This window comes from Mastigoproctus giganteus, chromosome 4, assembly GCF_048544385.1.
Source record: "Mastigoproctus giganteus isolate SK-2022 chromosome 4, ASM4854438v1, whole genome shotgun sequence".
NCBI lineage: Eukaryota > Metazoa > Arthropoda > Arachnida > Uropygi > Thelyphonidae > Mastigoproctus > Mastigoproctus giganteus.
In genome coordinates this window covers 190,938,102-190,964,022 of record NC_143578.1, presented here as the reverse complement: position 1 = coordinate 190,964,022, position 25,921 = coordinate 190,938,102, and the positions used below count along the sequence as shown (strand labels likewise).

At 37.8% G+C, this 25,921-nt stretch overlaps 1 protein-coding gene across 1 annotated transcript in view; it reads left to right on the top strand.

Moving 5' to 3' along the window:
• flr (actin-interacting protein 1 flr) overlaps positions 1–25,921 on the top strand; it is a 302,812-nt gene that overhangs the window by 59,046 nt on the left and 217,845 nt on the right. The window contains exons 3-4 of the mRNA XM_090371946.1: positions 6,793–6,883; positions 25,513–25,660. Of these exons, the coding sequence (XP_090228072.1) occupies positions 6,793–6,883; positions 25,513–25,660 (239 nt within the window). The remainder of the gene's footprint in view (positions 1–6,792; positions 6,884–25,512; positions 25,661–25,921) is intronic.

Sequence of the window (25,921 nt, the reverse complement as noted above, 5' to 3'; positions counted from 1 at the left end):
ATAGATCCGTGAGTTTCACACAGGAAAATTAATGGAGGCACTGGTTAAAGAAACACTACAGGATCATCTAGACATGACTTCAGTTATAGCTCGGACACAGCATGGTTTTGTTAAGGGAAAGTCTTGCCTGACCTATTTGATTGGATACTAGGATGCAGTCACAAAAGAACTGGATGCAGGGAATAACTTTGATATTATATATTTGGATCTTGGAAAGGCTTTTGATACTGTTTTGCATGGAAGACTGCTGCACAAATTGGAGCAGTGTGGCATTGCTCCAATTGCCCCAAATTGCTGCTATGTGTAAAGGGATGGTTGAGGGGGAGAAGACAGAGAGTGGTAATCAATGGACACTGCTCATCGTGGACCAATGTTATTAGTGGATTCCTTCAGGGTCCATTGTTGTTTTCTGTATTTATAAATGATATTGATGATGGTATATCAAGCTTAATGTCCAAGTTTGCAGATGATACAAAGGTTGGCAGTTTTATTAAGGACACTACTGACAGTATGCTGCTGCAACCGGATCTGGAATGGTTGAACAGATGGGCTGAGTGGTGGCAAATGAAGTTTAACATTGACAAATGTTAAATACTACATATGAGAAACAGTATCTCCAGAGTAATGTATCAACTCTGTGGTACTATACTGACAGTGGTAGAGAATGAAAAGGACCTGGGGGTAATGTTTTCTGAGCAGTGCAGACGGGCTGCAAGAAGCTCATGGCGTCTTGTCAATGATATAAAGGAATCTTTCTAGCAGGGATAAGGAGGTGATTATTCCCTTGCATTAGCATTAGTAGAGGCATTTGATGCAAGAAAGCAAGCTTATGCAGCATCAGCCAAAAAAAAAAAAACCACTTCCACTTCACTCCTCTGTTCGTTCAAAATACCTGTCCAGCTGAGCCTTAAATTTATTTAGGCTATCAACTTCCACGACAAGGGATGGAAGTCTGCTCCACCAACCAACCGCCCGCTGGCTAAAGGCAAATTTCCGCACGTCTATCCTACATCTGTCTTTCCTCAATTTGAATTTATGCCCTCTCAGGTGATTATTCTGACCAAGAGGAAGAATCCCATCAGCATTCAGCATGCTCAAACCATTCAAGGCTTTATACACCTCTATCAGATCACCTCGCTGGTGCCTAGTCTCCAGACACTGTAATTTGCAAAACTTAAGCCTTTCTTCGTAAGAGCACCCCTTTGTTCCATTCACTAATCTTGTTGCCCTTCTCTGTACTCGTTCCAGCAGCTCTACATCCTTCTTGAAATGAGGCCTCCAGACCTGTATACAGTACTCTAGGTGTGGCCTGACCATTGCCTTATACAAGGGAATAATCACCTCCTTATCCCTGCTAGAAAAATTCCTATATATCATTGACAATACACTATGAGCTACTCTTGCAGCCCGTCTGCACTGCTCAGAGAACTTCATATCTGCCTGCACAACCACCCCCAGGTCCCTTTCATTCTCTACCACTGTCAGTGTTGTACCACAGAGTTGATACATTGCTCTGGGGTTGCTGTTTCCCATGTATAGTACTTTAAATTTTCAATGTTAAATTTCATTTGCCACCTCTCAACCCATCTGCTCAACCTTTCGAGATCCTGTTGCAGCAGCATAGTGTCAGTAGTGTCCTAGACAACCCTGCCTACCTTTGTATCTTCTGCAAACTTCGACATTAAGCTTGATATACCATCATCAATATCATTTATGAATACAGAAAACAATAATGGACCCAACACTGAGCCCTGAGGGACTCCACTAATAACATTAGTCCACGACGAGTAGTGTCCATTGATTACCACTCTGACTTCTCCTCCTCAGCCACCCCTTTATCCACAGCAGCAATTTGCCTCCAATGTCACACTGCTCTAATTTGTGCAGCAGTCTTCCATGTGCAACAGTATCAAAAGCCTTTCTAAAATCCAAGTATATAATATGAAAATTGTTATTCCCTGCATCCAGTTCCTTTGTGACTGCATCATAGTATCCAATCAAATTGGTCAGCAAGACTTCCCCTTAACAAAACCATGCTGTGTCCGAGCTATAACTGAAGTCTTGTCTAAATGATCCTGCAGTGCTTCTTTAACTAGTGCCTCCATTAATTTTCCTGGAACAGAAGTTAAACTCACAGGTCCATAATTACTTTTGTCAGCCTTTGATCCTCCTTTGTGAATTGGGGTCACATTTGCACATCTCCAGTCTGTGGGTACCTCCCACAGTCCAAGGAAGCTCTCATAATTATGGCTAAGGGTTTGCTTACTTCCTTTGCTGCCTCCTTTAATATAACTGGATAGATCCCATCCACCCTAGGTGCCTTTCTTGTATTTATCTTCAACAATTTCTCCTCCAATTTACTCTCAGTTATTACAAGATTCTCTAGCTTACTGCTAGAGTTTAATGCACCTCTGGCTTTCCCCTCACTAAATAACTCCTCACATGTGAATGTCGATGCAAAATATTCATTTAGTTTGTTAGCTACCTGAGCAGGATCCTCAACAGTTGACCCATCGATATCAAGTGGACCAATCTGATTCATCCCCTTCCTTCTAGAGTTTACATAAGTAAAGAACTCTTTGCTGTTTTTCTTTGCATCCCTTGCCAAAGATTTCTCGTAATCTGCCTTCGCCTGCCTAACCTCCTTTGTAACTTGGTTACAGATCAACTTGTATCTATCATAGGCTTCTGTGTCATGTGTTAATTTGTATGTATCCCATGCATGTTTCTTCTCTGCCATATGCCTCATCAGTTCATCTGACATCCATTTAGGGCTAAATCTTGAACAATATTTCTTAGTTGGTATGTAAAGCCTAGTAGCTTCCAAGATAAGTTCTTTGAATGCTTCCCATTTTGCATTTGCTGTTGGTAACATCATCAGCTGGTCCCACTGTATAGAATTTAAATACTGTCTCAGTCCATCGTAGTCGCCTTTACGAAAGCAATAACCCTTCCCTTTACCCCTAATGGTAGTTACCTCTTTGTGTAAATCCCACTTCAGCACACTGTGATCACCCACCTAGTGGTTCATTTATCTGCAGATTCTTTATGCATGAAGAATCACTGCTGATAATCAAATCAAGAGTATTCCTCCCTCTAGTTGCTGCCCGAACATGCTGATGTAGAAAACAATCATCCAATAAATTCACAAAAGCCCTGCTAGTGTGTGAGTGACCAGCCCCCAAATTCCAGTCAATATCTGGGAAATTAAAATCTCCCATTATAAGACTCTCTGATTTACTGGCCCACTCTATTTCCCTGTACAGTTTCTTATTATACTCATCAGAGTCATTAGGCCTGTAACACACTCCTCTCAATTTTGATCTCCCAATGCTTATGTCACACCAAACTGACTCGACACTGCACTGTCCAGTGATGTCCACTGGCTTCACTTCCTTGGATTTTATGTATTTCTTAACTAATAGCATAACCCCTCCACCCTTCCTATCCTGTCTATCCTTTCTGTAGATGTTGTACTCCCCAAATTCCAGTTCTGCATTCCTTATATCTGTGTGACACCACGTCTCTGATATCCCAACAATATCTGCCTTTGATGTTTTGAGCAATACCTCAGATTCATCAAATTTATTTACTAAACTCCTAGCATTGGTGAACACGCAAGTATACATGCACCTATTTCTATTCTTAGCTACCCTAACACAACCCATGTGTTTACTTGTACCGCAGTGACTCCCAGCAGTCTCTGAAATATCCTGCATCTTGTTTTTCAGGCTTCTGCTCATTCCAATAGAAGTAGTGCAAGAATCTCTTTCACCTCTGCCAGTGGCTACTGTTAATCTATTCGTCTTTGTCTCTTCCCCAAGCTAGCAGTTTTCCAACCCACCTAACACTGCCTCGATAGCATCAGCAAATATTCTTGCACCCTTTCTATTTAAGTGTATCCCATCCCTGTAGAAGCAATCTCTCCTATTAACAAGTACAGTCCAGGCTGAAAAAAATTCTACTCCTTGAGCCTTGCACAATCTTTCAAGGGCCGAATTGATCGACAAGGCTTTCATCATATACTCCCTCCTATCATGTCTGGGCAGAATTGCAGACACTTTCAAATTCAACCCTATTTCATGCCTTTTTTTCAACAGTGACCTGTACTTGTTAAGCAATTCTGCCGGTCTCCTACTCTTGATATCATTAGTGCCAACGTGTACAACTATATCACCTTTTGTGCCCTTAAAAGATGATATCTGCTCTACAACGTCATCAACCTTTGCCCCTGGCCAGACATACCCTGGTCCTGTTGCACCTATCCTTTTTACAAAGCATGTTCCCCGTTTCCTTTCCCCTGACAATAGTCACCAACAACCACTAGTTCCTCTGGGACCAGCGCATTCTGCCTTGGGGGTTGCTGCTGTGTTGTGCAATGACCACATCAAGCTCTGGTGTTGATGTGGCCAGCTGAGAGCTTGATGGGCCCCTCAATTTAGTTCCTTCGAGGGCATCCACCCTGTCCTTCAAGCTCTCATATAGGCCCATAAGAACGCTGAGTTGTTGCCTGATTTCGATACACTCCTTGCATCGCGCACACACAAAGACATCCCCCATGGCAATATCATGTCCCGTACCTGAATGCTCCACAAACATCATGCAAGTTATAAGGCAATGGTCAGGCCACATCTTGAGTACTGTATACAGATCTGGAGGCATCATTTCAAGAATGATGTAGAGCTGCGGAACGAGTACAGAGAAGGGCAACAAGATTAGTGAATGGAACAAAGGGTTGCTCTTACGAAGAAAAGCTTAAGTTTTGCAAATTACAGTGTCTGGAGACTACGCACCAGCGAGGTGATCTGATAGAGGTGTATAAAGCCTTGAATGGTTTGAGCATGCTGAATGCTGATGGGATTCTTTCTCTTGCTCAAAGTAATCACCTGAGAGGGCACTCTCGGTGATTAAATTAAAATTGACGAAAGACAGATGTAGGATAGATGTGCGGAAATTTGCCTTTAGCCAGCGGGTAGTTGGTTGATGGAACAGACTTCCATCCCTTGTTGTGGAAGTTGATAGCCTAAAAAAATTTAAGGCTCAGCTGGTCAGGCATTTCGAACGAACAGAGGGGTGAAATGGGAGATTTTTTTTTTTTTTTTTTTTGGCTGATGCTGCATAAGCTTTCTTTCTTGCACCATATGCCTCTACTAATGCTAAGCACCGCTGATGGTCGAAAGTTGCCACCGTATTTAATTTTAAATCAAAAAACCATACCGAAGAATGAAATTTTCCCCAAAGATGTTATTGTGCGTGCTCAAAAAAGTGAATGGATGTTGGCAGAGCTTATGGAAGAAGGGCTAAATATTGTGTGGAATAGATGTCCTGGAAGTCTTTGTAACCCACCCAGCATGCTAGTACTTGGTGCATTTCGTGGACATTTGTCCGAATGGGTCAAAAATAAAATTGTGCAAAAACGTGGTGACTTGGTTGTTGATTCCTGGTGGCATGACTAGCCAACTGCAGCCACTCGATGTTTCAGTCAACAAACCATTTGAGGATTACTTGAGAAAGGAATATGAATTCCTTTCCTGACTCTTGACTGACAAACTTCTGCTGACATCTTCCAAAAAAATTAAGTGCCAGCATCAAAATTGGTAGAATGGGTATCAAAAGCCTGGGAGCTGATCCCAGAAAGGCTAATCAAGCACTCATTTAAAAAATGTTGCATCACCAATGCTCTCAATGGCTCAGAAGACGATGTATTATGGGATAATGAAGATAACGATGGCTCAGAAGACTCTGACCCTGAATGTGAAGTAGACACTGATATTGATTCAGATGCAGATATCAACGGTTCAGAAGATTCAGAAGGAAGTGATGAATAACATACCTACTGATAAATACTGGTACTGTTGTTAGTAAATTGAATTCAATTATTATAAAAATATTTGTTAGATTTATTTTAGTGTTTTATTTTATTTATTTTATTTTCTTAGAATCAAAGCTTTTTTTCTGAAATTAAGGTGCGTCTTACAATCGATGGTGTCTTAGAATCGAAGAAATACGGTATTAGTATTAAGTTATTAACGTTACTTTTAGTTTTTAGCATTATTTTTAGTATTAGATTAAACATAGGCAAATACGTATTATATATGTGTTTTGCATTGAATTTAATTTTTTTATGTACATATCAGTGTTGTACAGTTGAAGTAAGCAAGCTTCATAAGCTCTTCTTGATGAGTAAAACATTGTGGGTTTATCAAGAGTTTAGTTTCTTAGATGTTTGCTTGTATATGAAAGAGTGATCATGTATTTGAGAGTTTTTAATTTATAACATTTGCCATAAATTCAACTTGCAAACTGATGACATTTATGAATTTATGGCATTTTGATTTAATATAATTAATGTATTTTTAAATAGTCCAGTTTTTAAGACAGTGGAATAATAGTTATCCACTTAGGTGGTTAATTACATAACTGGGTCCTTATGCAAGCTAATTTGGTTGCAGTTGTAAGACTGATCAGGGTTGCTAGGCACTGAGGCATTTCTCCCCCCCCCCTCCAAATCATTAGGCATTGTATAGATCTGAACTTATTCTTTTAAACACAAAGTGGGGCAAAAAAACTCTAATTTAAGTTTATAGAAGATTCATAACTGTCATTTTTATTCTGGGCTTTGTTAGGAAGCTGCATCCCGGAAAAAAAAAAAGTTTGTCGGTTTACTCCTACTTAGTTGAAATAGTTGCATACAATTGATTTAAGTAACTGTATTAGGATTATCTGAGAATTTTCCTTATACTAATGTGATGAATTATTAAATCACAGTATTTTTCTTTTATATATTTATAGAACCCTGCTTTAGCTGATATCTATACAGAACATTCACTTCCAACAACAGTGGCTAAATATTCTCCAAGTGGTTTTTATATTGCTTCTGCAGGTCAGTATTATATTTCTATTATGTGCAACAATGATTAAATGTATTTGATTTGCAAAAAGTTGCAACAATATTGAATTTAATCCATCTTTGATAAGTTTGTTTATTTTAAATTCAAGGTAGCTGAATTTGTGATATCTTATACAGGGTGGTCCAAAAGTCACAAAACCCAAGCTTTTATTTATTAGATGTGACATGTAAAATATAGCAGTTTTAATACATGAACATTATTTAAAACTGGATAATCAACTGCTGAAAATGAAACTCCACTGTTGGATTTCATCTGCAAAAAACTATCTTTAAAAAAATTCCAAAGCTCTCAGGTGAGAAAGAAGCTATTAACCCCACTTGAGGCCTGCACTTTTATGCCTAATTTTTAATTGTAATTTGACACCTGGCCTTGTGATAGAAACTAATTATTTCTGAAATTTCTACTCAATCTACAAAATTGAAACTCTCAATATACATAAACAGAATATTTTTCTTTGATTTCCTACCTTTAAAGTTCAGCAAGAACTATTAATTAACTCAAAAACAGCAAAAATGTACGATCATATTTGCATTTTTATAATTATGAGTGCAAAACAGTCGGCGAAATTCGTTTGATGTATATAACGCGTCTCTCCATACGTTTGAAATTCACGCCAGATCATTTCGCAGCTGGCTAGAACGAATCAACTTACACAGAGCCGTAATTGACTGACGTAATTTCACATCAGTGTTACCAAGGTGATTGACGTAGCCAACAGGGAGGGAAAAAAAAATATGTACGCAACTGTTTCTTGGCATAAGAAACTAATGGAAAGAATTGCAACGAATTGTTTTTGAAAAACAACAACATCGTATTTCCTTTCTTCAATATGTATTATATCTACTAACCAAAAATCAAGAAAATTCATCTATTGGAAGCCACAGTGGAAACGGTAAAAAAAAAAAAAAAAAAAACTGGCGTAAAACTGATAACACAATGCGCATTTGAAAAAAAAAAAAAAAAAAACCTTAAGTTTACTGTAATTGCTTTAGAGAACAATATTTTGCATTATTGTTTTACTGTAATTGTAGTAGGCAACAATATCAGATACTGGATATATATTTCATCTTCTACAAAAATTTCAATTTCGAAAAAGTGTCGAAGCAACTTCGGGACCAAAATCGGACTTTTCTCATTCGGCTCCCCTGTAAAAGAATTTCTCCCTTGAAACTCTAATGACGCATTCCCCGAAGCATTCTCACAGCACACCAAGGAATTATTATTGTTATTATTGCTCTTATATTATTTCTCCCTGATTGGGGGATTCCACTCCGTGACGGGTACTGCTACCAAGTACACAGGGTGGTTGTAATGTCTGGTGTTACTGTTGGTCGAGGAAATCTCTGACTATCCCACAGGTATTCAGGATTGCGACTTTCTGTTGTTCCTTGTAGGTGTTCTCTTGGAGACCAATTGCTGCCAGTAACCCGTTATCTTCAATATTTTCTAACAATTTGTATTGTTAGAAAATATTGCAGTTTTGCAAAGAATACACATTTCAAAAAACAATGCCTTCATAGCGGATGATTTTTTTTTTTCCCTTCTTTTGCACACAAGTTTTCGAAGTTTATAATGCTGCTATCAATAAATGAATTTCCTTGATTTTCTGTTACTAGATACAATTGAAGAAAAGAAATATGGTCTTTTTAATTTTTCAAAAACAAATGTTTCTTATGGTTAGGTTATATTCAGTATACTGTGCAAACAGATGCGTGATCCCCCGCTTTGGAGCACGTGTGGAGAACTCTGGTGTCATGCGGAAAAGATTCCCACGCCAAAGTTTCGCAAACACAGCTCGCGCTCGCTAAAATAAAAAACCAATGGGATATCGCGTTTCATGAGCCCTAGGCTAATTACGATGGAAATTAAAAAAATAAGTCAAAAAGGCCTAAAAAAAATGCATACTTGATGTCACATTTTTGTCATTTGCGTGAAATTCAATAGAAAGTTCGGAAATTTTAAGTAGGAAAACTCAAGAAAAAAGTTCTGGTTCCAGCTATACCGAGTTTCAGCTCTGTAATTTGTGTAAAAATTATAGAATTTATGAATTGTAATTTGATCTGGGTAAATATTTACCCAGAGGAAAACTTGTTGATTGGCCATCAACCAGTGCAGACATATAGCGTGTTGTTGCACCTGATTAGATACAGTGGCAGCGCATTTCAGAACTTCACAGCAGCTTTTGGCACAATGAGATTTTTTTTATTTAATATACTAAACTGCAGTTAATATATAGTTTGAATTCATATAGTCATGTAGGTTAGCTTATTTTTATATTTAGTAAAGTTTAGTTAAGTTCAGATAGCTTTTGTAACCTTGTAACTTTCATTTGCTAAAGCTTAAATTTTACTTCTCTAGTAATTAACATTTTGTCAACAGTTTCATTTCTGTAATATTTTGGTAATTTAATTTCTGTAATAAATTGTAAATTTAAGTTTTGTAATCTTTCTAAAGTTCATATTTTACCTTAATAATGGCTGCTACAAGATCCACCTATAATTCAAATTCCAAGGATATCATGACCAAGATTGAAATGCCTTGGATTGAACAGGGTACCGTGTATCTGTCTTTACTGAAGAAAGACCTTTCATGTCAGAAAAATGTTTTTGTGTAAAGGCAAGTAAGGTTCCTGGAGCTGTTGGCATATATGCAGTAATATTGAGGGAGGCCACCTGGGAGTCTATTGAACCATCGAAGTTAATTGTGCGGGCATCTTTGGACTTGGAAGAAATTCCTTTGGATTGCAGAAGTGCCAACGTATCACCAATACATAAAAGGTGGCTCTAAGAGCAAAGTCGGTAACTACAGACTGGTAGGAAAATTGTTAAGAGTGCAATCCAGGCACATTTAGATAGATATGGCATTCTGAATAGTACATAAGATGGTTTTTTAAGAGAAAAACCATGTCTAACTAACTTATTAGGCTATTTTGACATAGTTACTCATAAGCTGGATGTAGTGAACAATTTCAGCATGGTTTATTTAGGATTTAGCAAGGCTTTTGACTTGGTCCTTCATGAGAGGTTACTATATAAGTCAGAACATGTTGGGATTACTGCAGAGATTTCCAAATTTTCTCAGTTCACGGCACCCTTAGTGTCTCATGAATTTTTTTTACAGCGCCCCTAGGCCAAAAGAAATACCTAATAGTTCCGTTTATTAAGTATTAGGTTTTATAAGTAATGTCGAAACTGTGAACTACCATGAGCTAGTAGTTCACGCGGTGTCTGACAGATGTCGAGAATCGCTGTGTTTCCCTTAAATTTAAAATATCCTGCGGCACCCCTGTGAGTTTCCTGGGGCTCCACGGCACACAGTTTGGGAACTGCTGGATTACTGGAAAAATTCTAAGGTAGATTGGTGAATGGCTGAAGGGTAGAAGGCAGAGGGTTGTGATTAATTGATATTTTTCAGATTGGTGTAAAGCAGGAGTGGAGTTCCCCAGGGATTGGTTCTTGGACCACGCTTGTTTCTGGTTTTCATAAGTAACATCAACTATTTGATAGAAGGCTTGATGTCAAAATTTGCAAATGATGTAAAGATTGGAAGAGAGTTAATGATCAGTACCAAGCAGTGCTCCTTCAGGATGACTTGATCAGGCTGCAAGAATGGTCAGAAAACTATGGTTTAATGCAGAAAAATGCAAGGTCTTACATTTGGGGGAATAGCAACCCCAAAATAAATTATATGTTTGGTGGAGTTTAATTAAAAATAGTAGTGTAAGAAAGAGACCTAGGAGTTACAATACAGGCAGATATGAAGTTTTCTGAACAGTGTGAAAAGGCAGCTGGGGAAGTCCATGGTGTCCAATCAATGATTTATTAAACATTTTCCTGTACAGATGCGCAGGTCACAGTCCCACTGTATAAGGCAATTGTGAGACCACGTTTGGAACAGTTTGTTCAAGTATGGAGACGTCATCTGAAAGAAGACATTAAGCATTTTGAAAGGCTACCAAAGAAAGGCAAATGATTAGATATTCGCAAATGGGCGACCTTACGAGGAAAGATTCAGATTATGTGGGCTTTTTAGCATTAGCAAGGGCACGCACAAACGCACAGACCCTTCTCATTTCACCCATTCACTCGCTCCAAATGTTTCTCCAGTTCTGACTTGAATCTGTTTAAGCTATCAACTTCCACAATGACAGATGGAAGTTTTTTCCAGCAATAAACCACCCGCTGGCTAAAGGCAAACTTCTGCATATCTACCCTACAACTGTCTTTCCTCAATTTGAATTTATGCCCTCTCATATAATTATTCTGAGCAAGAGGAAGAATACCATCAGCATTGAGCGTGCTCAAACCATTCAAGGTTTTAAGACCTCAATCAGATCACCTTGCAGGTGCCTAGTCTCCAGACACTGCAATTTGCAAAACTTGAGCCTTTCTTCATAAGAGCAACCCTTTCTTTCATTCACTAATCTTGTTGCCCTTCTCTGTACTCGTTCCTACAGCTCTACATCCTTCTTAAAATGAGGCCTCCAGACCTGTGTACAGTACTCAAGGTGTGACCTGACCATTGCCTTATACAAGAGGATAATCACCTCCTTATCCCTGATAGAAAAATTCCTGTATATCATTGACAAGACACCATGAGCTACTCTTGCAGACCGTCTGCACTGCTCAGAAAACTTCATATCTGCCTGCACAATTACACCCAGGTCCTTTTCACTCTCTACCACTCTGAAGTGTAGTACCACACAGTTGATTTTTTTTTTTAGTATTCTGCAACTTTTAGGATTATTTAAATATATATAGTGAAAAAATTGTCATAAACAGTTTTATTTATTGTACTATATATGTATATTTATTTATATATATTTATTTTATTTATTTATATATATTTATATTTATATAAATAATATATAAAAGATAATTTCAAAAATACAATTATAGTAACAATATAGAATTACAATTCCAGTATGGGTTTTGGTTCATCCCACAGTGCCAGTTCTGCTCTATCAAAAGTGGTCCACTGGGTACTCCCATCCTTTTTTCCCAGGCTTCGAGCCAAGCAAGCTGGACTTCTGACCCATTTAAAGTTTGAGAATAGGTTGAGGTTGTTTCGACCCCAAGGCCTCTAATCATTCGCTTTACCGGATGAGACTGATTCCCTCGAACGTCAGCTATCCTGAAGGAAACTGTGGTGGGAACCAGCTACTAGATCAGGGTTTCCCAAACTTTTTTTTTTGGACTACTGCCCTCTTTTAGAGCATATATTTCATTAGTGCCCTCTCCCTTATAAAGTCAGTCAAAAACGATACATTGAAACTTAAATTTTAATAAAAAACTATTTAAAATTTATGCATTCATTTTATAAACAGTACTATAATTGTACAACAGTATCTAAAAGTACTTGATTTATTAATATAAAAACAATTAATGTACAGAATGGGTCTGATGCCATGAGACTAATTTTAGTATTAGTAATGGCTGCATGGCTTATGGCTTATGTTGCACCAGCCAAAAAAAAAAAAAAAATCAAATAAAACAATGATAAAAAAAAAAATAATAATAATAATTAATAAAAGAAAAGTAAATTAAACCTATCATCCTATGCGTTTCCCTGACCCGAAGGTACTATCCAGATGACCTTTGAATTTCCCCAAACTGTCAGCCTCTACCACCCATGTAGGCAATTTATTCCAGTAATTTATAACTCACTGGCTAAAATAAAACTTCCTGCAGTCCAATATAAACATTTCCCCCCCGTAACTTGAATTTATGTCTCCTAGTTCTAGCATCATTTATAATCTTGAAAATTTCGTCCTCATTCATTTTACTGATGCCTCTCAGAGCCTTAAACACCTCAATCAAATCTCCTCTAAGGTGTATAGTTTCCAAACTCTGCAATCCACATATTCTAAGTCTTTCTTCATAAGGACTCTCTTTTGCCGATCTCACCAGGCCTTTCCAAACTCTGCAATCCACATATTCTAAGTCTTTCTTCATAAGGACTCTCTTTTGCCGATCTCACCAGGCCTTTCCAAACTCTGCAATCCACATATTCTAAGTCTTTCTTCATAAGGACTCTCTTTTGCCGATCTCACCAGGCGAGTTACCTGTCTATGCACAAAAGCCTTATATAATGGAATTATCGCGTCCCTATTTCTACTTGCAAAAGTTCGATAGATCATTGATAGGACACCATGGGCCTTCCTTGCAACCTCTTTACAATGCTCAGAGAATTTCATGTCTGACTGTATCGTAACACCCAAGTCCCTTTCCTCCAGTACTGGGTTTAGTTGAACTCCACCAAGTGAATAAGTTATTTTGGGATTACTGTTTCCCAGGTGTAATACCTTACACTTTGTTGGATTAAAGCATAGCTGCCATTTATCTTACCATTCCTGAAGTCTATCTAGGTCTCTCTGAAGAAGCTCAGCTTGACAGTGATCATTAACTACTCTACCAATTTTAACATCATCTGCAAAAATAGACATCACTCCCTCTATCCCTTCATCGATGTCGTTTATGAAAATTAAAAACAACAGTGGTCCTAATACTGATCCTTGGGGAACCCCACTTCTTACATCAACCCAACCTGAGGAATAGCCATTTATCACAACCCTCTGCCTCCTGCCCTGAAGCCATCCTGCTATCCATCTAAGGATTTTCCCAGTGATCCCAACCTGTTCCAGCTTATAAAGCAGCCGCTCATGTGGGACTGAGTCAAAAGCTTTGTTGAAATCTAAATAAACAATGTCGAAATTATTCCCTAAATCCAGCTCGTGAGGACCCTTTCAAAATAGCGAACCAGATTTGTTAAACATGATTTTCCCTTTACAAAACCATGCTGAGTATCCTTGAGAATTTCAATTCGATCCAAATGATTCTGAATTCCGTCCTTGATCATTGCCTCCATGATTTTCCTACTACTGAAGTCAGACTGACAGGTTGATAATTTCCCACTTCACTCTTAGAGCCACCCTTATGTATGAGAGATACATTGGCACTTTTCCAATTCAAGGGAATCTCCCCAGTCTAGTGATGCTCGCATAATTAGCTTCAATCGTTGAATGCACTCACTTGCCGCCTCCCTTAAGATTATAGGGTATATTCCATCAACTCCAGGAGCCTTACTGACCTGTAGGCTCAAAAGTTTTTTCATTAAATAATCTTGCGAAATTTCAATATCATTAATTACATATTTTTCAACTTCGCTCCCACAATTTCCCATTGCCACAAAAGGTTTTTCATTTTTAAATATCGCTGCAAAATAACTGTTGAGTTCATCTGCAATGGCACCTGCTGTATTTAATACTATCCCCTTTCCCTTACTAATGGTCCGATCTGGTTGTCTTGCTCTTCTGGGCATTTATATATGTGAAGAATTCCTTATTCCCCCTCTTTGCTAGTGATTTCTGATAAACTGCCTTTGCTAGTGATTTCTGATAAACTGCCTTTGCCTGTCGAACCTTTTCTGTGGCTCTATTACAGATCATCTTGTAGCTGTTATAGGCTTCAGTACTTTTTATTGCTCTGTAACCTTTCCATGCCACCTTTTTCTGCTCAAGTAATGTGGCAACTTCACTATTCATCCAACTTGGAACCCTCCTCGTGGAGTATTTTTTTTTTTTTAATGGTAAATTGCTTTGCTGCCTGAGCAATATCTAAATCCTTCCTTTGTAAAAATTTTGATACCAAATTTATATTTGAAAGAACTTTTTCCATTATTAGAGTAAACAGCAAATTCAAAATTTTCCATTTTTTTTTTTTTTTTTTATTCTGATTGCTTCTGTTTTTTCATTTTTTTTTTTTTTTTTTTTTTGTACTATCTAAAATGATTTTGTTCAAAACTTTCAGATTATCTGTGTATTTTATTGCTATTTATGATGGAAGATGACCAGCCCACCGTGTAGGGTTTAGTTTTTTAAGCTAATGTCTGATTCACCACAGTATGAAGATAGCAAGTCCCAGCGATTGATGCCATGTCCAAAAAAACATATAGATGCTTTGTACAATTTCAAAATATTTTGATACATCTGGGATACCATTAACTACATCATTCATCGCTAAATTGATGGTTCAGGTTCAAAAATCATTCCCGAAAACTGTTGGACTTCTAATCTGTCGCGCACGTGCTAAAAAAATTCCCATTAATGGGCCTATTATTAGGGAAAAGGCTTTGGAGGTTGCGAAATCTATGGGAGTAAATGAGTTCAAAGCTTCTGTGGGATGGCTAGACAAGTTCAAAACTCGGCATAAAATTTCTTGGAAAACTGTAAGTGGTGAAGGTGGATCTGTTGATACTGGGGTTGTAACAGTGTGGACCGTCAAATTGGAAGATTTATGTCGTGATTTTGAAGCTAAGGGTATTTACATTTATATAAACAACTCTGTGACGAAACAGAGTTGTTTTTTAAAGCTCTTCCTGAAAAAACAATGAGTCTAAAAAACGAAAAGTGCCAGGATGGAAAAATTTCTAAGGAACGCTTGACTGTACTGTTGTGTACAAATATGCTGGGAGACTTTGAACAACCTCTTGTTATAGGAAAACCACAAAATCCTCTTTGTTTCAAGGGCATAAAGTTGAATCTTTTGAATGTTGACTGGAAGTCTAATAAAAAAGCGTGGATGACACGAGATATCACGAGCAAATGGATAAGTCACTTTAACCAAAACATGATTCGTCAAAACAGAAAAATTATTCTTTTCATGGATAATGCTGCATCTCACCCGCACATCGAATTGTCCAACATTCAAATCGTTTTTCTGCCACCAAACACATCTGCAGAGTGTCAGCCCTTGGATCAAGGGATAAAAAATTTTAAACTTCACTACAGAAAATGTGTTTTAAGACATCTCACTGCAAACATGAACGATGTAACATGTGCGAGTGACCTTGCAAAGAAACTCAGCATCCTAGATGCGATTCAATGGATTTCCTCTTCAGTAAACGCAATTAGAAAACAAACTGTCGTTAACTGTTTTGTAAAGTCTGGCTTCTCAAACGCAAAAATTGAAGTTGTGAACAGCAATGTGGAGCACCAAGAAGAACAAGAACTTCAACATCTATTGATAATGTACGATACTTCTGCTACTAGTGACCCTGGTTACAAAGATATAGACTTGGACCTCACTACAGAAGATGGTGCTCTAGATATCAACGACATTATCATCATATTTTTCAAGAAGTTCCTCATGAGGATGAAGAAATGGAAAGAGGTCATTCTGTCAAAGAACATATTAACGACGAACCACCGATGAAAATAGAAGACGCGCTCATACAAATCAATCGTTTAAAATGTTTTTCGCCGCTGAAGAAGATACTGAAGGACTTTCGATGGTTTCTTCACTCCAAACAAATGTTGAAAGCAAAATTATCAGCCGGAAGAAGGTGCAGAAGAAAATAAGTGATTACTTTGTATTTTTCTTATGATAAAGTCATAATATGCATAGCACAATTGTATGTATATTATTTACAAAAATATTGTGCAAAATCTGTATATAATTTAATTTAATTTTACATTAAACGTTTAACGATTTTTCTTTATCTCTTGTGTATGTAATTGTATATTATTTACAAAAATATTGTTCAAAATCTGTATATATTTTAATTTAATTTTACATTAAACGTTAACGATTTTTCTTTCTTTTTTTTTTCTCCCTCAGACTTCTCTCTAACGGACAGATTTTCGTTCCCCATGGCTGTCCGTTAAAGGGAAGTTTCACTGTATAGGTTTTGATACCTTTCGTATTTGGGGTTTTCATTAAAAAAAAATAAAAAATACAGTGCCATTTATAATTTTCCAAGTTTTTCTTTCATTGTAAGAAAGTATCCTTTAGTCGTATGTAGATTTTGAAAATAATTCACTGTACCAAATTTAACACTGAACCGCTACCATTTCATAATAAGGGATATGAGCCGAGATCTAGAAATATTTTTATCAAAGTACAATTTTTGCCAAAACAGTATTTGTTGTAACAAGTTTTCATTAAAAAAAAAAGAAAAAAAATACAGTGCCATTTATAATTTTCCAAGTTTTTCTTTCATTGTAAGAAAGTATTCTTTAGTCGTATGTAGATTTTGAAAATAATTCACTGTACCAAATTTAACACTGAACCGCTACCATTTCATAATAAGGGATATGAGCTGAGATCTAGAAATATTTTTATCAAAGTACAATTTTTGCCAAAACAGTATTTGTTATAACAAGATATTACTGTACCTGTCTGGTTTATATTTCATTGAAGTTGTAAAGAAACTAAATCAGAAAATGGACTAGAAAGGAACTTATTTGAAAATACCTGGATGGCTGCTGAATCATGACAATGGAAGAATGCATGCAGCCTCTCAATTGTTGAGGAAACACTATATAAAAATTAAGTATAAAAACAGTTAGCATTAGCATTAGTAGAGGCATTTGATGCAAGAAAGCAAGCTTATGCAGCATCAGCCAAAAAAAAAAAAAAAAAAAACCACTTCCACTTCACCCCTCTGTTCGTTCAAAATACCTGTCCAGCTGAGCCTTAAACTTATTTAGGCTATCAACCTCCACCACAAGGGATGGAAGTCTGTTCCACCAACCAACCACCCGCTGGCTAAAGGCAAATTTCCGCACGTCTATCCTACATCTGTCTTTCCTCAATTTGAATTTATGCCCTCTCAGGTGATTTTTCTGAGCTAGAGGAAGAATCCCATCAGCATTGAGCATGCTTAAACCATTCAAGGCTTTATACACCTCTATCAGATCACCTCGCTGGTGCCTAGTCTCCAGACACTGTAATTTGCAAAACTTAAGCCTTTCTTCGTAAGAGCACCCCTTTGTTCCATTCACTAATCTTGTTGCCCTTCTCTGTACTCGTTCCAGCAGCTCTACATCCTTCTTGAAATGAGGCCTCCAGACCTGTATACAGTACTCTAGGTGTGGCCTGACCATCGCCTTCCCTCTTTAAAAGTTAAATCTTCTCTCGTCTTTTTTTTTTTTTACCCTAAGTTCTACCGTGAGCTAAAAAAGTCACTATTTTCTAACAGACTCTGAACTAATAAACATTACCCAGATTATCTTAATACACTAGTGGTGAATGATACAAGGAAGCAAGCTTATACAGCATCAGCCAAAAAACCCTACCTATCTCATCATCCATCCCCTCTAATAATTTGCCTAATGCTTCCTTAAAGTTCAAAATGTGTACTTCTACAACACCAGATGGAAGTTTGTTCCAACAATCAATTACTCTCTGTCCCAGGTATTTTCATTTCCTACTACCCTAAGTGTAGTACCACACAGTTGGTACGTTTCTCTGGGGTTACTTCTACCCATATGCAGTACTCTGCATTAGTCAATGATCCTGCATTGCTTCTTTAACAAGTGACTCCATAATGACTTGGAATAGAAGTTAAACTAACAGGTCTGTAATTACTCTTGTCACCTTGATCCCCATTGTGAATTGGGGACACATTTTTCAATCCAATCCATGGGGATCTCCACTGAGTCCAAGGAAGCTTTCATGATTATGGCTAAGGGTTTTCTTACTTCCTTAAATATAATTGCATAGATCCCATCCACACCAGTGCCTTTCTTATGTTCAATTTCTTTTCCACTTTGCTATAAGTTATTACCAAATCATTTAGCTCCCAGCCACAGTTCGATAATCTTCTGGCCTCCATTTCCCTATAGACATTCCTCCTGTGTAAATGTAGATGCAAAATACTCATTCCATTTGTCAGCTACTTCAGCAGATTCATCAACAATCGAATCGTCAATGTCGACTGGACCAATGTGATTCATCCCCTTCCTTCTAGAATTTACATATATAAAGAAGTCTTGACTGTTTTTCTTTGCTTCCTTTTCCAAAGATTTCTCGTAATATGCCTTTGCTTGCCTAACCTCCTTTGTGACTTTTTACAGACTATCTTATATCTACCATAGGCATGTCTCCTGATAATTTATGTGTGCCATGCATTTTTCTTCTCTGCCACGAGTCTCATTAGTAACTCTGAAATCAGTTTTGGTCTAAACCTTGAATAGTACTTTTTAATTGGTCTGAAAAACCTAGTAGCTTCTAAGATTAATGCCTTGAATGCTTTCCATTTAGAATTTGCTGTGGGTAACATTATCAGGTGGTACCACTGTATAGAATTTAAAAAATCTCTGAGACCACGAGTCACCTTTGCGAAAACAAAAACTCCTTCCCTTTACCTCTGATGGTAGTTACATCTTTAAGTAAATGCGACATCAGTTGATCTGTGCCACCTATTGGTTCCTTTATCTGCAGATTCTTAATGAATGATGAATCACTGCTGATAATCAGATCAAGGGTATTACTCCCTCTGGTTGCCTCTAGAATCCCTCATTATAAGACAATCTGATTTACCAGTCCACTTTATTTCTCTGTACAGTTGTTTATTGTACTCATCAGAGTCACTAGGCCTGTGACACACTCCTGCTCGCATTTTTGCTTTCCCCATGCATATGTCACACCAAACTGACTCAACATTGCACTGTCCACCATCAGCTGGATGTACTTCCTTAGATTTTGTTTCTGAATTAACAGCATAACCCCACCTCCTTTTATCCCGTCTATCCTTTCTGTACACATTGTACTCCCCAAATTCCAATTCTGCATTCCTTATATCAGTGTGACACCACGCCTCCGATATCTCAGCAATATTTGCCTTTGATGTTTTGACCAGCACCTCAAATTCATCAAGTTTATTAACTAAAGTAGCATTGGTGTACATGCAAGGATAGATGCACCTGTTTTTACTCTTAGATACCATAACACAGCCCATGAATTTACTTGTTCCACCATGACTCCCAGCAGTCTTTGAAATACCAAGCACTTTATTTTTCAGGCTGCTGCTCATTCCAGTAGAAGCAATGCAAGAATCACATCTTCCTCTGCCTGCGGTTACTGTAAATCTATTATTCTGTGAATCCCCCCCCAAGCTAGCAGTTTTCCGGCCCACCTAACACTAGCTCGATAGCATCAGCAAATATTCTTGCAAGACTTCATCAAAGAAGTAAAATCTCTGCATTAAGCCACGGTCTGGGTTTTGAATAATCAAATTAATCTTCAAAGTTAATTTTATTTTATTTAATTAAAATTTAGTTTGGTTATTTTATACTGTATTACATTTAACTGATTTATATTCATAAAATACTGTTTTTACATTCATTTGATTCATTTCAGAGATTTAAATATAATATATTACTTATGTCAATTTTGAGAGGAGTCCCAGAATGTAACTCACTGACTTCTCATCGACTTACATTATATAATTTGGTTCTTTTTGCACCAAATTTTTTTTGTGACTGTTCCTTCAGGAGAAGAACCACGTTGTAAACCAAGGACTACCTGTATTTATTCCTTTCATCAGCAAGACATTGTTTACATTCACCATGTAAATATTTAAGTATTAAAAACGTTTTCATTAGTGGGTTTGCCAAATATGAGTGGACTCATGGTAAGGTTTCTGCGACCGGTTGTCTCTGTGGAGTGAATATTTTCTTAAAAAAAAATTGCAAAAATGAAAACTGTCTACCCAAATGCATTTAAATATTAATTTGTTTTGTTCTAACTTGATTAACATTAGAGAAATTACTGCCAAAAATAAATCGGACATTTCTAAAAAAATTGCAAAATATTTTTTAAACAAACTCATTTTTTAATGCATAATTTCATCTTTATTTATTATTTAATTCATTTCATCAGTTTTTATCAGTTTTGAATTCCAGAGAATTTTGAATCTTAAGTCCAAATTGGACAACAGCAGCTGGAAGTGCAATTTCCTTTGGTTTTTGAAATTTATTTTTGTGTTACACCGTACTAGATAGCGTTAGTTGAACTTCGTTAGCAGTTAAATTGTGCGCTTAAATAAATACATATAACGACTTAGATTACAAACGTAATATAATTAATTATATTTAACATAATTAATTATACATATAACCACTTAGGTTACGTAACATAAATAATTAGTAAAAACAAATAATTAATACATAACTTGATACGAAAGTTATAAAAAGGGATTTCGCAGATAACACTCGTTACTGAAACGTAAATATTTCGTAGATAACACTCGTTACTGAAACGTAAATATTCCGTAGATAACACTCGTTACTGAAACATAAATATAGCGTTATAACTGTGTTGGATACAAGTTTAGGATTTAATTTTGTACAGAAATTGAAATTTTATTGAAAGTAAATCTAAATCATGACTCAAACCAGAGCAGCAAAGCAAAGGGCTCAAGCTAATGGGAATGCTGTGGCCCAGGGGAGAACTGAGGGGGGCAGTTGTCCTCTGAATCACAGCCTTGTAAGATGCACTATTTGCTTGATGTTTGCGGAGCAGTCAAGTATGGGACATGATACTGCCATGGGGGATGTCTTTGTGTGTGTGCGATGCAAGGAGTGTAAGGAGATAAGGCGACAACTCAGCGTTGTTATGGGCCTATATGAGAGCTTGAAGGATAGGGTGGATGCCCTCGAAGGATTACAAGTGAGGGGCCCATCAAGCTCTCAGCTGCCCACACCAATGCCAGAGCTTGCACTTGGTCATCGCGGAACACAGCGGCAACCCCCAAGGCAGAATGCGCTGGTCCCAAAGGAACTAGTAGTTGTTGGTGACTCTATTGTCAGGGAAACGGGAAACATGCTTTGTAAAAAGGATAGGTGGAATAGGACCAGGGTATGTCTGCCAGGGGCAAAAGTTGATGACGTTGTAGAGCGGATATCATCTTTTAAGGGCACAAAAGGTGATATAGTTGTACACGTTGGCACTAATGACATTAAGAGTAGGAGACCGGCGGAATTACTTGACAAGTACAGGTCACTGATGAAAAAAAGCCGTGAATTAGGGTTGAAATTGAAAGTGTCTGCAATTCTGCCCAGACACGATAGGAGGGAGTATATGATGAGAGCCCTGTCAATCAATTCGGCCCTGGAAAGATTGTGCAGGGCTCAAGGGGTAGAATTTTTTTCAGCCTGGTCTGTACTTGTTAACAGGAGAGACTGCTTCTACAGGGATGGGATACACTTAAATAGAAAGGGTGCAAGAATGTTTGCTGATGCTATCGAGGCAATGTTAGGTGGGTCGGAAAACTGCTAGATTGGGGGGATACAAGGACTAATAGATTAACAGTAGCCACTGGCAGAGGTGAAAGTGATTCTTGCACTGCTTCTATTGGAATGAGCCGCAGCCTGGAAAATAAGATGCAGGATATTTCAGAGACTGCTGGGAATCATTGGGGTACAAGTAAACACATGGGTTGTGTTAGGGTAGCTAAGAAAAAGAACAGGTGCATGTATACTTGTGTGTACACCAATGCTAGGAGTTTAGTAAATAAATTTGATGAATTTGAGGTATTGCTCAAAACATCAAAGGCAGATATTGTGGGGATTTCAGAGACGTGGTGTCACACAGATATAAGAAATGCAGAACTGGAATTTGGGGAGTACAATGTCTACAGAAAGGATAGACAGGATAGGAAGGGAGGAGGGGTTATGCTATTAGTTAAAAAACACATAAAATCCAAGGAAGTGAAGCCAGTGGACATCGCTGGACAGTGCAGTGTCGAGTCAGTTTGGTGTGACATAAGCATTGGGAGATCAAAATTGAGAGTAGGAGTGTGCTATAGGCCTAATGACTCTGATGAGTATAATAAGAAACTGTTCGGAGAAATAGAGTGGGCCAGTAAATCAGAGAGTCTTATAATGGGGGATTTTAATTTCCCAGATATTGACTGGAATTTGGGGGCTGGTCACTCGCACAGTAGCAAGGCTTTTGTGGATTTATTGGATGATTGTTTTATACATCAGCATGTTCGGGAGGCAACTAGAGGGAGTAATACTCTTGATTTGATTATCAGTAGTGATTCTTCATGCATTAAGAATCTGCAGATAAATGAACCACTTGGTGGCAGTGATCACAGTGTGCTGAAGTGGGAGTTACTCAAAGCGGTAACTACCATTAGGGGTAAAGGGAAGGGGTATTGCTTTCGTAAAGGCGACTACAATGGACTGAGACAGTATTTAAATTCTATACAGTGGGATCAACTGATGATATTGCCAACAGCAAATTCAAAATGGGAAGCATTCAAAGAATTTATCGTGGAAGCTACTAGGCTTTACATACCAACTAAGAAATATTGTTCAAGGTTTAGGCCTAAATGGTTGTCAGATGAACTAATGAGGCATATGACAGAGAAGAAAAATGCATGGGATACATACAAATTAACACGTGACACGGACGCCTATGATAGATACAAGTTGATCTGTAACCAAGTTACTAAGGAGGTTAGGCAGGCGAAGGCAGATTACGAGAGATCCTTGGCAAGGGATGCGAAGAAAAACAGCAAAGAGTTCTTTACTTATGTAAACTCTAGAAGGAAGGGGATGAATCAGATTGGTCCACTTGAGATCGATGGGTCAACTGTTGATGACCCTGCTCGGGTAGCTAACAAACTAAATGAATATTTTGCATCGACATTCACACATGAGGAGTTATTCAGCGAGGGGAATGCCAGAGGTGTATTCAACTCTAGCAGTAAGCTAGAGAATCTTGTAATAACTGAGAGCAAAGTGGAGGAGAAATTGTTGAAGATAAACACAAGAAAGGCACCTGGGGTGGATGGGATCTATCCAGTTATATTAAAGGAGGCAGCAAAGGAGGTAAGCAAACCCTTAGCCATAATTATGAGAGCTTCCTTGGACTCAGGGGAGGTACCCATTGACTGGAGATGTGCAAATGTGACCCCAATTCACAAAGGGGGATCAAAGGCTGACACAAGTAATTATAGACCTGTGAGTTTAACTTCTGTTCCCGGAAAATTAATGGAGGCACTGGTGAAAGAAGCACTGCAGGATCATCTAGACAAGACTTCAGTTATAGCTAGGACACAGCATGGTTTTGTTAAGGGGAAGTCTTGCCTGACCAATTTGATTGGATACTATGATGCAGTCACAAAAGAACTGGATGCAGGGAATAACTTTGATATTATATACTTGGATCTTAGAAAGGCTTTTGATACTGTTGCACATGGAAGACTGCTGCACAAATTGGAGCAGTGTGGCATTGGAGGCAAGTTGCTGCTATGGATAAAGGGGTGGTTGAGGGGGAGAAGACAGAGAGTGGTAATCAATGGACACTGCTCATCGTGGACTAATGTTATTAGTGGAGTCCCTCAGGGTTCAGTATTGGGGCCTTTATTGTTTTCTGTATTTATAAATGATATTGATGATGGTATATCAGGCTTAATGTCCAAGTTTGCAGACGATACGAAGGTTGGCAGGGTTGTCAAGGACACTACTGACACTATGCTGCTGCAACAGGATTTGGAAAGGTTGAGCAGATGGGCTGAGAGGTGGCAAATGAAGTTTAACATTGACAAATGTAAAGTACTACATATGGGAAACAGCAACCCCAGAGCAACGTATCAACTCTGTGGTACTACACTGACAGTGGTAGAGAATGAAAGGGACCTGGGGGTGGTGGTGCAGGCAGATATGAAGTTCTCTGAGCAGTGCAGACGAGCTGCAAGAGTAGCTCATGGTGTATTGTCAATGATATATAGGAATTTTTCTAGCAGGGATAAGGAGGTGATTATTCCCTTGTATAAGGCAATGGTCAGGCCACACCTAGAGTACTGTATACAGGCCTGGAGGCCTCATTTCAGGAAGGATGTAGAGCTGCTGGAACGAGTACAGAGAAGGGCAACTAGATTGGTGAATGGGACAAAGGGGTTCTCTTACGAAGAAAGGCTTAAGTTTTGCAAATTACAGTGTCTGGAAACTAGGCACCAGCGGGGTGATCTGATAGAGGTGTACAAAGCCTTGAATGGTTTGAGCATGCTCAATGCTGATGGGATTCTTCCTCTAGCTCAGAAAAATCACCTGAGAGGGCATAAATTCAAATTGAGGAAAGACAGATGTAGGATAGATGTGCGGAAATTTGCCTTTAGCCAGCGGGTGGTTGGTGGGTGGAACAGACTTCCATCCCTTGTCGTGGAAGTGGATAGCCTAAATAAGTTTAAGGCTCAGCTGGACAGGTATTTCGAACGAACAGAGGGGTGAAGTGGAAGTGGTTATTTTTATTTATTTATGTTACTTTTTTTTTTTTTTTTTTTTTTTTTTTTTGGCTGATGCTGCATAAGCTTGCTTTCTTGCATCAAATGCCTCTACTAATGCTAATGCTAATGCTAATGTTACCATATATTAAAACTGCATCTGCTATTGGTGGAAACACAAATTAGAAAAACACAAACACAAGGTGGAAACACACGCAGCATATACTGGAAGAATTAAAAACAGTTTGTATGATAATATATGCATTATTTGAATTGTATATGAAATGATCTTGGAAAACATAAATGTATGCACATCCCCCATCTCTCCGTGGTCCACACATATAGAACATAAATTTGTGTGCATGCCCTAGAAAGTGTTAATAAAGTAAAATCTATATGGACTCGAAAATAAATTAGTAAATTGTGTATTGCTGCTATTTTTTGTTTTTAGTAGCCAGTAAGTTTAAATTTCGTAGCTAGCATTACTTCTTGATCAAATCTTGTATAAAGCAAATCATTGAAGTTTTGAATTTATTTATTATGAAAAAAAGGTAATTAAATAATTTAAATTATATTTTTATAGATCAGTCTGGGAAGATAAGAATCTGGGATACAACTCAGCAGGAACATATTTTAAAAAATGAATATCAGCCTTTTGTTGGACCAGTCAAGGATTTAGCATGGTCACCTGACAATCAGCGGATTATCGTTGTTGGAGAAGGCAGAGAAAGGTAAGACTGAAGTATCCATGTACTCTTAACAGTTGTTTTATGTAACTAATGCATAATTTTGGTTTGTTTGTCTGATCTTTCTATGCAAACAGTTTTAGTGAAACTATAACACAAACCATTGATGGTAAGTTTTTGCACTTCTAAAATTAATAGTATGCATATGTATAAACCTTGCATTTAAAAAAATTGTTTACACTTTGTGTTAACACAAAGAAAAAGCTGTTACCACATAAAAAAAAAAAAAACTGTCAGCTTTCCCCC